Source organism: Zootoca vivipara, chromosome 3 (assembly GCF_965207765.1).
Source record: "Zootoca vivipara chromosome 3, rZooViv2.hap1.1, whole genome shotgun sequence".
In the NCBI taxonomy this organism is placed as follows: Eukaryota; Metazoa; Chordata; class Lepidosauria; order Squamata; family Lacertidae; genus Zootoca; species Zootoca vivipara.
The window spans coordinates 106,544,791-106,559,597 of record NC_142586.1 but is presented as its reverse complement, the minus strand read 5'-3'; the positions used below and the strand labels follow the sequence as shown (position 1 = coordinate 106,559,597).

The 14,807-nt window shown below is 43.0% G+C and overlaps 1 protein-coding gene across 30 annotated transcripts in view; it reads left to right on the top strand.

Moving 5' to 3' along the window:
• The window catches only part of NRXN1 (neurexin 1), a 961,778-nt gene that overhangs the window by 335,824 nt on the left and 611,147 nt on the right, over positions 1-14,807 (top strand). For 14 of the 30 annotated variants that reach the window (XM_088666847.1, XM_088666843.1, XM_088666839.1 and 11 more), the window contains 3 exons: positions 453-754; positions 3,694-3,738; positions 4,803-4,964. In XM_088666847.1, coding sequence (XP_088522973.1) covers positions 453-754; positions 3,694-3,738; positions 4,803-4,964 — 509 coding nt within the window. The remainder of the gene's footprint in view (positions 1-452; positions 755-3,693; positions 3,739-4,802; positions 4,965-14,807) is intronic. The other 16 variants (XM_088666836.1, XM_088666835.1, XM_088666834.1 and 13 more) reach the window with 2 other exon arrangements.

The following is a 14,807-nucleotide window of genomic DNA, read 5'->3' as shown; positions in this document are numbered from 1 at the left end:
ATAAAATATCAGACCCAACATTTTAAATTCAAAATTCCACATTAAAATATGAAATATGGAAATCCAAATCGGCAATTCTTTCAAAGTAAAAATGTGCTGAGTTTGAGAGAATACTTTGCCCACTATCATGGTCTGAGGCAGGCTGGCATCTCTCAGAAGCTTTGGCAATGGAGAGGAATAACACACTAGTCCTCACTGATGTATTGGGGCTGGAGTCCACCACGCAACAAATTTCTGCCAAAATAATAGCACATAAAGACATGAGTAAAAATACAACTTTTATATTTCTTGCAAAGGGAAATTACGTTTCTTTTCTAAAAAATAATTTCCTGCTACTGATGTTAGGAAAGCAAAGTACGTTTTTTGTGTGTGAATTGTATTGATTTTAGATCCACTGATTCAGAGTTATTTCCCTCCCCCCTCTCTCCCTCTCTTTCTCTTTATTTATTTAGGAAAAGAAGAATACATTGCGACATTCAAAGGGTCAGAGTATTTCTGCTACGACTTGTCCCAGAATCCTATCCAGAGCAGCAGTGACGAAATAACTCTGTCCTTTAAAACCCTTCAGAGGAATGGACTGATGCTTCACACTGGAAAATCGGCCGATTATGTCAACCTTGCCCTGAAAAATGGAGCGGTCTCCTTGGTTATTAATTTGGGCTCAGGGGCCTTTGAAGCGCTAGTGGAACCAGTGAATGGGAAATTTAATGACAATGCCTGGCATGATGTCAAAGTAACCAGAAATCTGCGTCAGGTAACAGTAGAATGGATACAGCAATAACTGACTTTGCTTTTGCCACAGCTAAGTGTTTGGTGATCTTGCAGTTAGTACAACATGCCATTGAGTGTTTAGCCGACCTCTGAAATGTAGATTTCAACGTGTTACCAAGAGATGGGTCAATTCTACCACACATGAGCACAGGCACACCTAGAAAGTCATTGTGGGCCAGGGTTGTTTGAACAATTGTAGAATTGTGCATGTGTGTAAATATATGTGTATTAAATACACATATGCATTTAAAGAAGATGATGTGGAATATTTTTGCTATAATGGGAGACCAATTCAGTCTCTCTCTTTTTTAAGGGAACTGTTTTATATTTGCAATTAACCAGGCAACATTTTCTTTTCTGTTGACAAAACATAACTTCTTATGATAAAATTGTTGTGGTCCATGAATTAATTCAATAAAACCAAAAGCTGAAATGGTCATGTGGGGAATAAATTATAATGCATAATAAGACAAATAATAGGCAGTTCATAATACCTAATAGATACAAATATCTAACACTAATCACCTCACTTGCACAGCTGTGTGTTAGGGTCATTTCCAGCTAATTGATGGGAATGTGCTCCAGGATATACATGTTTTATAGCACACCAGACATTACATTTGGCGGAAGGCCTATGGCACATATCTAGCTATAGTTCTCTTCCCAGGAACCTAGCCTGCAAACTGCTCATGAGTTCTACAGACTTCTTACATTATCCAGATAATCCCCACACATCTTTGGGAGCTTCTTCTGTCATGCTATTTATTATATTCTCATTTATTGTGATGCACCGGTTGCTCATGTGTGCAGAAGCATTGGCCTTTACATGGGATTTCTCCAACCACATGAATTTCACACTCATTTTGGTGGTGGAACTAAATTTGCAGCTACAAAGTGTGACCGTTTGATGGGATTGTGGAGGTAGCGATATCCTACTGAATGTGGTGGTGGTGCAATATTGGTGGATTTATGCACAAGAAATGCTGCATACAGAAGATAATTACATATAAACAGCATTCTAAAATGTATATCAACACTTTATGCCCTAAGATTGCAGCTGTACACATAAGTTATTGGTACACAATAAGTTATTGCACACCACTTAAAAGATTTCTAAAACATTAAGCAATGTATAAATGCTTTTAAATACCTAAATGAATTTTTAAAAAAATCAACTGAAATCAATGGACATTCAGCAACAGGATTGCATCTTAAAGTGTTTGTTCTAAAACAATATATCTGACTTGCTTTCCAGAAATGCTTCAGCTTCAGTTACGACTCAAAAATTCTTGGCCACCCCGCCGTTACTTTATCCACTTTCAAAGCAGCTAGCTGGGTGCTTTGCTCTTATTTTATTAAAGTAAATTTTCAGATTAAATATAGTGAGTTGCTAAAAGGGCATCTAGTGAATCTATAGGGCTGAGATTGGAATATAAACATGCCTGGTATCCATTTGATAATCTTTTTGGATGTTAGTATACTACAGTAACTTTGCTACAGGGTACAGTTACAGATATTGGTATCTCCATTTTTGTCATGAAGCTTTTTGGGTGCCTGTAGGCAAATCACTGCCTTTTTAGGCTTAATTAGACTTCTGTGCGCTGCTACGGTTCGCCAGAAGTGGCTTTGCCACATGACCTGGAAGCTGTACGCCGGCTCCCTCGGCCAATAACACGAGATGAGCACTGCAACCCCAGAATCGGTCACTACTGGACCTAATGGTCAGGGGTCCCTTTACCTTTACCTAGACTTCCCTTTATATGCACCTCAGGCAGCATGGTCACTACCACTTCAATAATATTCATAGACCTATGTAAAGGCCTTTGCTCACATAGTTATTGGACAATGCTTGTGTGATATGCTAAATAGGCTGTCAGAAGGATCATGTGGCCATAAGTGCCCTAACCAGGATTAAAATCTGGCATAGGAAAGACACACACCACTACTAATTTTGATGGAAATGGACACCAAATTAGTCAGCAAGTGGCCTACTTTCTAGATTTGCCTTTGCTCATCCAAAACCAGGCATCCCCAAACTTCGGCCCTCCAGATGTTTTGGACTACAATTCCCATCTTCCTCAGCCACTGGTCCTGTTAGCTAGGGATCATGGGAGTTGTAGGCCAAAACATCTGGAGGGCCGCAGTTTGGGGATGCCTGTCCAAAACTGTTAAAAGAAACCAACATATAAAAAGCAACAACCATGGGGTGGGAGCTAGAAGTACCAGTTAGACATGTTCTGGCAGGTGCATGTCCAGAGAGCTAGCTGCAGAAATCCATTCTACTCATTGTTATGTGTCAGGATATTTGCTTTGTTTCATTGCAGTAAACTGTGATCCTAAAGTCCATCAATATGACCGAAAGAAGTTTTGGAGTTGAAAAGAAGTCCTTGTGTGCTGAGTCAAAAAAAATTGAGTACTAGGGGATTCCTGCTGATTCGCTTGGGGGGATTTGGGGGTCAGGAGAAGCAGTGGTCAGCTGATGAGCTTTAGGCCTCCACCCCCCCGAGAGTCATTTTGAATGTCTGTCAGAAACACTCAGTTGGAAGAGGACAAAAGGAGTGTGGTCGTTATGTCTGTTTCTGTCCAGTGGAGAGCTGAAATAAGTTCTACAGTTTATATATCTATATCGATCTATATATATAAATATATTTGCAGGAAAAGACAACTGCTGTTACCTCTGTGGAGGCGTATCTGTTAGTCTGCTTTTTTTATTTTCCCTTGTAAAATTATTTTGCCCTTTTTTCTGTGTTACTAACATGCTTAATAACTAACATGTCATTCATGGAATGTTTCATTCTACTAACCGTTACCTGGACCAAAATAATGTACTAACATTGGTAGTGACCATCATATTTTTTAAGTAAACGATCGTTATTCTGTTCACAAGTTTTTAATTTCCTTTCTCCCCCCTTCTCCACAAAGCACTCAGGCATTGGACACGCTATGGTAAACAAACTACATTGTTCGGTAGATATCATTCTAATTGTTTCTTATTTTGGGTTTGCCGTGTGTTTCCTTTCTTTCTTTTAACTGTAGACATCATTAACAAAAGAGGAACTGCGGTTGGTACTCTTCTGCTTACTTTTTTAACCTCCTCTTCATCTGTTGTTGACCTCCTACTTTCATTTACTTTATCTGTTCCTGTCCAATTCTTTCTCTCTCCTCTCTCTCTTTTTTTGAACTCACACGTAGAGGGGCATCCTTAACATTTTGCATCAAAAGCTGTGGTTAACTAACAAGGGGTTAAGCTGGCCTAGCGTGCCGCCAGCCTAGCTGGCACTCTAACCATTCATAATGCATGGCATGCGGGCACGGATGAGAATGACGGAAGTGACACATCTACATACTGTTACTTCATCAACAAAAGCCGTTTGGTTCTCTTCATTCCTTTCTCTTCCTTTCTCCTCCTTCTCTGATACTCGCTCTCCTGCATGCGCACATCAGGGTGTGCTGCTGCCAATTGGTCGTTCTTTGCTGGGTTCCCCTCACTCCACTTATTCCCCTCCCTCTTGCTTTGGCATGGAATCTAGGCTCTTGCATGGACACGTCGCTGCTGTATATATGGTGCTAACAGTGATGGTGCTGCTGGCAATATTGCTTGTGCCTCTCTTTTTTTTTCCTTTCTGTTTTTTCAAGGTGCACGTTCTTTTTATTAGTCGATGACAGACCTTACTGAACTTACTAATATGTAACACCAGCTAAACTAACCTTAGGGAAGCATTCTACTAACACCATTTTTGTGTCTGCTAATCAACCTTTTTGAGTTGCGAATAGGGACTTGCTGACACTAGCTCAATAATAAGACAACTCTCTTAACTAGTTAGAGCACCTAGGGATAGAATCCAAGACTAAACCTCAAACAGACATGAAAATGGGCTCCGCCTTAGGTCTCAAAAAAACCAATAACAAATAACAATAATAAAAACAAATAAAAATATAAAAAACCAACAATAAAAAACCAGGCATATCCCAAGGACAGCAGTATGTAGGTCTGAGTATAGCGTGTCCTTTCCCTGTGCTTTGTTATCTAGGTGACAATATCAGTGGATGGGATTCTGACCACGACGGGCTACACACAAGAAGACTACACCATGTTGGGCTCCGACGACTTTTTCTATGTTGGAGGCAGTCCTAGCACAGCAGACTTGCCTGGGTCACCAGTCAGTAACAACTTCATGGGCTGTCTCAAAGAGGTAAATAACATCATCGCCATAAATGACATTCCACCATGAGATTGGCAAAGGCCAGGGCCTCATAACCTCAATTTACCTTTCTTTGTGTGTGTGTAACTGTTTCTTTAATCTGACACCTGAGTCCCCAATTCAAAGATGGTTATGTGAGCCCACCTCCCTAATACAGTACAAATTCCACCTTTAAAAACAAATCAAGACTGGTTTACTGTACGACTGAATGTGTTGCATCTTGAAAATGCCTCTAAACCTGGCATCCCCAACCTTCGGCCCTCCAGATGTTTTGGACTACAATTCCCATCATGCCTGACCACTGGTCCTGTTAGCTAGGGATCATGGGAGTTATAGGCCAAAACATCTGGAGGGCCACAGTTTGGGGATGCCTGCTCTAAACAATAGATTCTTTACTACCTCTACTATGAGAATGCAACATGAGGATTTGTCGTTGCTGTTGTCTTGCATATCCACTCTTTGTTGGGATCTCTGTGGGATTTCCATATTGCAAAAGTGTGGAATGGAGGGCGTTCTTCTTGTGCGATGGCAACAAGGCTTCATTCTCTTTGAGGTGGTCAGCCTGTGTCTGAGCTACATCTTTTGAGAATGCAGGCAGGAGGCCTCAAGGTATTCAGTGAGTAGCCATTCAGAAATGATGTTTAGGTCAACTTTTTGATTGCTACAGTGTTACATTTTAATAATGATGCATTCACAATGTAGATTTGCCTTTTAAAAAAAAAGACGGATTCTAGGACTGGGTGGATTAAAATGCTTAATTTAGAATACCCAGCGTTCCATTCCACCTCTTAATGGCTTGGGACTAGTTTACACGTGGAATTGCCTGTCCTCTATATGTGCCCAGTCAGCTACTTTAATCTCTGGAATTGGCACTGTTACAGGTAGCAAATAATTATCATTGATATTTTAGTGTGACAGAACCTACACTTTGGAACTCCTTGCCTATTGATACCAGGCAGTGGTACCCTGTACGATACCCTGTACGTTTTGCAGTGCCTGCTTAAAACATTTTTGATTAGGCAACCCTATCCAGACGCACAGGTGTTGGTGTTTTTTAATATCCTTTACTGATAATTTTAGCTATTTTTAAATGTTTTCAGTGGTTTTCTACTGTTCTCGTTGATCATTTAAATATCTATTGTAAGTCACTTGGAGGTTTTACTACATTTAAGTGGTATATAAAGTTTGTTAAATGATCCCATTCCAGTGATTCTTTAGAAGTGCAAGAGCTCGAATGGATATACAGAGCTTTCCCATTGTCAGGTGTTTCCTCCTAACCACCAACACATAGTTCCATGCTCACAAGCCATGTACATAGCGAACTGCTCCTTCCGTCATAGCAAATGCGAAAATATTCAGATCTCTGGATCTGTGTTAAATTGGCTCAGAGGGATCATTCCTACTACTAAGTGCTGGGCTTGTGCTGGAGCCTATGGAGAAATCAGCAAGGCAGGTCAGTTTCAGGACCATGGATAGATCCAAGTGAACAACTATGGTAGTTCCAGGTTGGGAGCACACTGAGAGGTGTTTCAAACCTCTGCCTCCAGACTACTTCGTAAAATTGAATTGTATAGATTTGGGAGGGACCCAAATGGTCATCTATTCCAACCCCCTGCAATGCATAATAATAATAATAATAATAATAATAATAATAATAATAATAATAATTTATTTATTTATACCCGCCCATCTGGCTGGGTTTCCCCAGCCACTCTGGGCGGCTTCCAACAAAATATTAAAATACTTTGGTGTGTTAAACATTAAAAGCTTCCCTAAACGGGGCTGCCTTCAGATGTCTTCTAAATGTCTGGCAGATGTTTTTCTCTTTGACATCTGGTGGGAGGGCGTTCCACAGGGCGGGTGCCACTACCGAGGAGGCCCTCTGACTGGTTCCCTGTAACTTGGCTTCTCACAGCGAGGGAACCGCCAGAAGGCCCTCAGCACTGGACCTCAGTGTCCGGGCAGAATGATGGGGGTAGAGACGTTCCTTCAGGTATACTGGACCAAGGCTGTTTAGGGCTTTAAAGGTCAGCACCGACACTTTGAATTGTGCTCAGAAACGTACTGGGAGCCAATGTAGATCTTTCAAGACTGGTGTTATGTGGTCTCGGTGGACTTCTTCTAGGCTTCATGCCCTTGTGGAGAGCCTGAGATTCTTAAATAGCCAAGCATCTGACCTGAAGAAAGGCACTCCTTCTCCATTCCATGTGTGGTGGGTGCCCTCCACCTTTGGACTGTGGGAAGCAGGGGGCTCCTCAGCAGAAGTCATAGAATCATGAAAGTGTAGAGTTGGAAGGGACCCTGAGGGTCATCTAGTAGAATCCCCTGCAATGAAGAAATCTCAGCTAAAGCATCCATGGCACATGGGCATCCAGTCTCTGCTTAAAAACCTCCCATGAAGGAGAGACCACAAGTCACCTCAGCTGCAGTGATCTCCTGTTCTCTAGCAGCCAGCTCAGAGCCCTGAACCTGCCTTGCACATTGCTAACTTTTCTGAAAATGCACATTTGAAAACATTTCAGCTGTTAGTTCTGCCTCAGTCCTGGCCAGAGGTTTCGGTCACCCTAGGGCTGCAGTTTGTTCAGGCTCAGGTTTATTCCAGGATCAATAGTGTTTTCCCTCTGTGGGTTTTAAAAATGGGTTTTATTCTTAAACAGAGTGACCCTAGTTCAACCCAGCCACTGCTGTGTCTCTTTATTTAGCCATCAGGTCACAAATGTTGAGTGTAAGCAATTGGACTCGGAAAATATGGCCCCTGCAATGCTTGAATCAGCATTTAGAACAGTGCTACAAGATATCATGTGGCTTGGATCATTATTATTTTTTTAAAGGTTAAACCCACCTGAATATCAGAAATTGGAGACAATCAAGAGGGGAGTGCTCAGAGATATTAGGTTCAGCACCACCACCAAAGAAAAACATCTGTACTAGAAGGACCTTTTCTCTGATTCAGCAAGGGAATACATATGGGCTGATTTAGGTACAATTTAGAAATTTCCCTCCCTGCCTGTATCAGACCTGTTGTTGTTTAGTCGTTTAGTTGTGTCCGACTCTTTGTGACCCCATGGACCATAGCACGCCAGGCACTCCTGTCTTCCACTGCCTCCCACAGTTTGGTCAAACTCATGTTCGTAGCTTCGAGAACACTGTCCAACCATCTCGTCCTCTGTCGTCCCCTTCTCCTAGTGCCCTCAATCTTTCCCAACATCAGGGTCTTTTCCAAGGATTCTTCTCTTCTCATGAGGTGGCCAAAGTATTGGAGCCTCAGCTTCACGATCTGTCCTTCCAGTGAGCATTCAGGGCTGATTTCCTTCAGAATGGATAGCTTTGATCTTCTTGCAGTCCATGGGACTCTCAAGAGTCTCCTCCAGCACCATAATTCAAAAGCATCAATTCTTTGGCGATCAGCCTTCTTTATGGTCCAGCTCTCACTGGGAAAACCATAGCTTAACTATACGCACCTTTGTCGGCAAGGTGATGTCTCTGTTTTTTAAGATGCTGTCTAGGTTTGTCATTGCTTTTCTCCCAAGAAGCAGGCGTCTTTTAATTTCGTGACTGCTGTCACCATCTGCAGTGATCAAGGAGCCCAAGAAAGTAAAATCTCTCACTGCCTCCATTTCTTCCCCTTCTATTTGCCAGGAGGTGATGGGACCAGTGGCCATGATCTTGGTTTTTTTTAATGTTGAGCTTCAGACCATATTTTGCGCTCTCCTCTTTCACCCTCATTAGACCTAGTTATGTTTATTCATCCTTCCCACAGTGGATTTTCAAACACAAGGATAACTTGCAGGCATATTCCCATTCTGTTTAATAATAATATGGGGCCTTAACAAGAAATAAAGAGTTGTTGTTGTGTCTGCAGAAACTATTCCTTATGGGGAAGGGTGGGAGGCAGTCTGCTCTATGGGAAAGTTTGACATTCCTACAGTTGTTAATGGTTTTGTGGACAATCAAGGATACAAACACATTGTTGACATTGGGGAAATGCGGTCTCTGTGCAAAAGTTGACAGGGAGGGGAAATCTTGTGAAAAACATCACCAAATGTTTGAAGACATCTTAAATTAAATGAAATGGTTTTTTTAAAAAAAATTGGATGAGGAGCATGTGAATAAATAAAAAATAGAGTTGTGCATAAAATTTCATTGCCCTATAAAACAGAGGAAGAGGGATAAATTTAACATAAGATTGGGTGAATGGATTTGGTTGTAATCAACAAAGTCAACCCATTTGTGCAATGACTTTCACACCCACAGTTGAACACCCCCTCCCTCTTCTCTCCCTGCATGCCCCCATAGCCCTCCAAACATGCTCTGGAGGGCGGTGGAAACCCTTATAGAAGGCAGAGGGAGGGGCAGTACCATTGTGGAATTAGAAGTCCTTGCATGAAGTCAGTGACTTTGCTGAATGCAACCCAGAGAGTGCTAGGCTCGAAGCTATGTTCTCAATTACTCTCCCCCCCCAGTCTTTCCCCTAAACCAGGTACCCCTAAATTCGGCCCTCCATATGTTTTGGGACTACAACTTCCATCATCCCTAGCTAACATGACCAGCGGTCAGGGATGATGGAAATTGTAGTCCCAAAACATATGGAGGGCCGAGTTGGGAGGTGCCTGCCCTAAACCTCAGTTTTACATCAGTGAAATGGGAATGATGGTGGCTCACCTCACAATGTTTCTGTGAGAGTGAATACAAAAAAAAATGCAAATAGCTCTGCCGATTAGAATGAAAAATTAAATAAGTAGCAAAAGTGGGTTTTCAAAACAAAGATTCCATTAATTCAGAACCTTAAGGGTTCTGAAAACAAACCTATATTAAAAAGGCTTACCATCTGATTCATAGTCTGCTTATTTGGATTTATACTGATAGATCTCTAAGCTTAACCTCCAAATCGCTTTAGTTTTTTAGTGGGTTTTGAATCTGTATTCAATTCAATTCATTTGAGATCCATGATTTAAATTATAGATGGCAATAAGATTTCAGGCAGGATGATTGAGCTATATGACACACGTGCTGATATTATGGTGCTCAGCCCACTAGTCATGTATTAAGGCTCTTCCAAGTGATTGAAAACTCATTTTCTTTTTTTTTTCCAGTCCCTTAAGGGAAGCATAAAATTTGTAGGTTTTGTCAAGTCTCTGGTGGGCTTCTGCATTTGCTGCTGCCTTGTGTTTGGCTTGATAGCTCACAGGTTGTGTGGAACTAGGCTGCAGCTTGTTATGTTAAAGAGATTGGTCAGATCTCGACTACAGGTTCCCTTGAGTACCCCTTCTCCTGCATTGCCAAGAAAGCAGCATGCTGCAAGAAGTTGGCATCCATCTGTCTTGAAAGACAATGGAGCGTGCCTCGGGGTGAGGTCAAACAACTGGAGAATCACAGCACTCACTATGGCTGGAAAGACCACTAACTGTTGCCTCCCATGTTGCATTTGTTGCATTAGCACAGGCATCCCCAAACTGCGGCCCTCCAGATGTTTTGGCCTACAACTCCCATGATCCCTAGCTAACAGGACCAATGGTCGGGGAAGATGGGAGTTGTAGTCCAAAACATCTGGAGGGCCGAAGTTTGGGGATGCCTGCATTAGCAGCACCAAAGTAACATCTCCAGAGTGCAAGCCTGGGCATTGTGTATGAAGGTCCTGGGCTGCCCAGACAACAAGACCTCCCTCTCGGCCTTGCTGATGTGGTCCAAAGGAAAGCAGAGCAATGCTGGAAGGAGGCATTCAAGACACCATCCATTCACCTTAGGGACTCCAGTCTTGATTGTGGGAGTTTACTCCTTAATCTTTTCTTCTTCCAAAGATGTCCCACAAGCCAGCAAGATAGAATGTACAAAATAAGCAGAGATGGACAAATTGGTCTGCTTCTAGTCTGTGCCACAGGTCTGCAAATGTGGTGGGGAACTCGTTGTTTTGCATTTCCATACCACAGTTTAGGACTGATTCCTTCTAGTCCTTACAGTATTAGACAGCATATTAGATAGGAAATTAGATAGCTTGGTGTAAGGATGTACAGAGGATTCCTTAAGATTTGGATCAGTTTTTCACTGAGGCACCTCTGCGGTCATGGGTGAAAAATGGAGCGAGAGGCTGCAGAAGCTAAACAGCATTCAGTTTCCCTCGTGAGCTTTTCTTCAATATTATCATAAAAGTAGCTTTTGGCAAGCAGAAACCTGTAGAACCAAAGTCCCACTGAATTTATTTTCACCTTCTTCATTCCCTTCCATCAAGGATAGGGATGAAAGATTTCCTTTCACAAATATCCTGAACCTAACTAATGACAACTGTCATCTCACTCCTCCTCTGTAACTCCTCCAGTCTGGCAACGATAAAAGGGAATGGAGGGTAATAATGTTGTTGTTGTTTTTAATCTAGATACTTATGCCATCTACAAAATCATATTGTTATGCACATCCCAGTCTCTGAGTGGTGGGAAACTTCGGGGAGTGGGGAGGGTCAGCACACATAAATCAGTTTTGCTTCCCTTGCAATGAAGGTCACAGGAGACTTTGACACCCTTGTAATATATTATTATAATTCACACGTATGTATAGGATGAGCATAAGGTGGAAAGGGTCACAGCATTAACACTCCAGGAAATGTTGCCCCCTCACCCTTAGGTATCGAGCTGCCTAAGTACATTACTTTTGCATTTAGCACAAAGAACAAGTCTCTTCCCAGTCCAGTTCATGACAAGACTGGACTCAGGTCTACCCTTACACTCACTGGTAGCATTGCCTCCCTTCAGGGGAGGGGCAGAAACTTGCTCCCTTTTAACCCACCTAACCCACCAGTGGTCAGGGATGATGGTAATTGTAGTCCAAAACATCTGGAGGGCTGAAGTTTGGGGGTGCCTGTCCTAGACCCTTAGTCACCCATACTCTTTAGTCCTGCAAAGAAACACTTGACACACATGGCTGGAACCATTAACTTGACAAAAAGACTAGTTTGACTGCCTTGGCAGTCTCCTTTCATACAGAATCACATCTAACAGATTTTTTTAAAAAAAATCACAGGCTTGGAGGCAGCCCCAAAGATGCCATCTAAGCTACCCCTCAATCCTATAACAGCTTCAAAAATTCTCTCTCTGGGAGCTAGAACTCAATAGAATGTCATTAAAATTCCATAGAAAGATTATCCTTCTTTACTGATTTCTATCAGATGTTTTTTCCACTGTGGTGTAAAGAATTATTTATCTTCTAAATGTAATCTTGTAGTCTACGGTTATTTCTATCCCCGCACCCCAATTCTTGCTTTAAATTAATTCTGAGCTTGGCTTGCTTTCATCTGAGAAGTCGTGACAGTTTTGTCTTCTGTATCAATGTTCTCTTCTGTTGATTCTTTTGAACTGTTCCGAACACTTGATCTGCCTTGCTTTTCTCCCTTCCACCTTTCCAAATGAAAATACACCATTTCATTTGATATCCCGGTCCTTGTTAACAAGGGTCAAATCTTGGGGGGTGAGGGAAATGACCAATGAGACAATTTTCCAGTAGCATCACATCCGGAATGACAGATAATCATCCATGGCTTCTTTTTAAAGCCACATAAAAGAGTTTGTGTGATCCACGGAGGGAGAACACACCAGAGTGGGGAAAACACCACTCTGGAACTTAGCAACTTTATTTCACAACTTGAGCTCTCATTTCCAATCACTAGAAATTTAAATTTTTAAAGATCACCACTTGTCTGCTGTGTTTGCATCTGAGAAAGTCAAGGATGCATTATTCATTTTTTGCCTAGCTGGGTCCGCTCTGTGATGTGTGGTGATTAAAGATTTAGTGCTGTGGGAGTTATAGACCGGAGTGCTGCTTCCACCTAATGTTGTTCGTAGTGACTCATCCAAAGGTCAAACAAACTTTTCACTCTCCACCTCGCTGGCACAGCCAGACAGTGCAGAGATCTCTGCACGAATCGCGAGCCCTCCCAGTGAAGATATTGAGAATAATAATGGAGCTATTTTGAAAAATAGGTGCAGCAGGCTTGGGTAGAAATCCCAGCCACCCTCCCCCATGATAAATATCACTGTTCAAAACTGCTTGGACCTTGTTGATGACTGTTGTTGATGACAGATTATTTTCCTAAGAGTGTGTCAGGTGTTAAACCTCTTGAATCAAGAGCTCTGGAAAGTGGGCCCTGGCTCCCTGCTCCCAGTACTCATGGAGTTGCTGATCAGAAGAGGGAATTGGTTTCATCTGGGGAACTCATACCATAGGCCAGTGGTTTTCAACTGGAGTGCCATGGTACCCTCGGGTACCTTGAATGATGATCGGGGTGGTGTGGGGTGCTGATGATCAGGGGTGCTGTGGGGTGGGGTAGTGTGAGGAGGCACATCTCTTTGGGGAAGGGGAGCAGCTCAGAGACCAGGGGCGGAAGTTGTGGCTGCCCAGAGCACTCGCAATGAGAGAGGAGAAGAGAGGAAGTTGAGGGAACACTCCAGAAGGGAGGGCACTGTCAGCTCTGCAGGCTAGGGGTGCCATAACTGCGTTCCTGAGCCCCACAGGGGTGCTGCAGAAAGAATGTAGTTGGTCAAGGGAGCTGTGGATCCCAAAAGGCTGAAAAGCTTTGCCATAGGCCACAGTCTTCCTGATCTGTTCTGCAGAATCCTATGGTCCCACAGCTGCTGCTCTCTTGCATCAGTCAGGGCAACCTCTTGAGGAAGTGTTGCTCTGTGTAAAGGTAAAGGGACCCCTGACCATTAGGTCCAGTTGTGGCACTCATCACGTGTTATTGGCCGAGGGAGCCGGCGCCATAGCTGCCAAGTCTCCCGTTTTCCCCGGGAAATCCCCGTTTTTCCAGCTGTTCCTAGCTGAAAAAACAGATCTTTTTGTTTTTCCCCGGTTTATTCTGGCGCGGCGGCCATTTTGGAACTGGGCAAAGCAGCATCAAAAGTCACTTCTGAGCATGCTCCGCCCAGTTCCAAAATGGCGGCAGCGCTACTTCCGGTCTGCTACTTCCGGCCCGGTCCCTTATTTCTCTGACAGCAACTTGGCAGGTATGGCCAGCATACAGGTTCCAGGCCATGTGGCCAGCATGACAAAGCCACTCCTGGCAAACCAGAGCAGCGCACGGAAACGCCGTTTTTTTTTTTTTTTTTTTTGCTCTGTGTAATCTTCCTTAATTCAGCCTTCAGTCTTTCCTGTCCTGTTAGCTGCTAGGACTATATAATTCCTCATCAGCACACACGAACACAGAGTTGTTGAATGTTCCAAACCTCAATGATGTGTTTCTGCATTAGATATGAGCAGCTTAGTTTTGCTGCTGCCCCGTCCCCTGCTAGTTCTCCACAGCCACTTCCCTGGTGCCTAAATATAGCCTTAGCAATATACTAGAATTCGGCAATGCTGTCATGTCTCTCCCCCCCCCATCCAACTGAGAAATAAGAGGCCAAGAAAACTATATTAGAAATCAGGAGCCACTTCCCATCTAATAACAAAAGTCCTCTACACTGGCTGGCACAAGAAATAATTGCACCACTACTAAATTTTGAACTCCTAATGCTCCAGGGAGTGGTGGAGGGGTTGACTTCTTCCATGGACAGCTTAACTCTTTTTTAAAAAACAAAAAACTACCAATTTGTTTGTTGTTTAGTCGTGTCCAACTCTTCGTGACCCCATGGACCATAGCACACCAGGCACTCCTGTCTTCTACTGCCTCCCGCAGTTTGGTCAGACTCATGTTAGTAGCTTCGAGAACACTGTCCAACCATCTCGTCCTCTGTCATTCCCTTCTCCTTGTGCCCTCAATCTTTCCCAACATCAGGGTCTTTTCCAAGGATTCTTCTCTTCTCATGAGGTAGCCAAAGTATTGGAGCCTCAGCTTCACGATCTGTCCTTCCA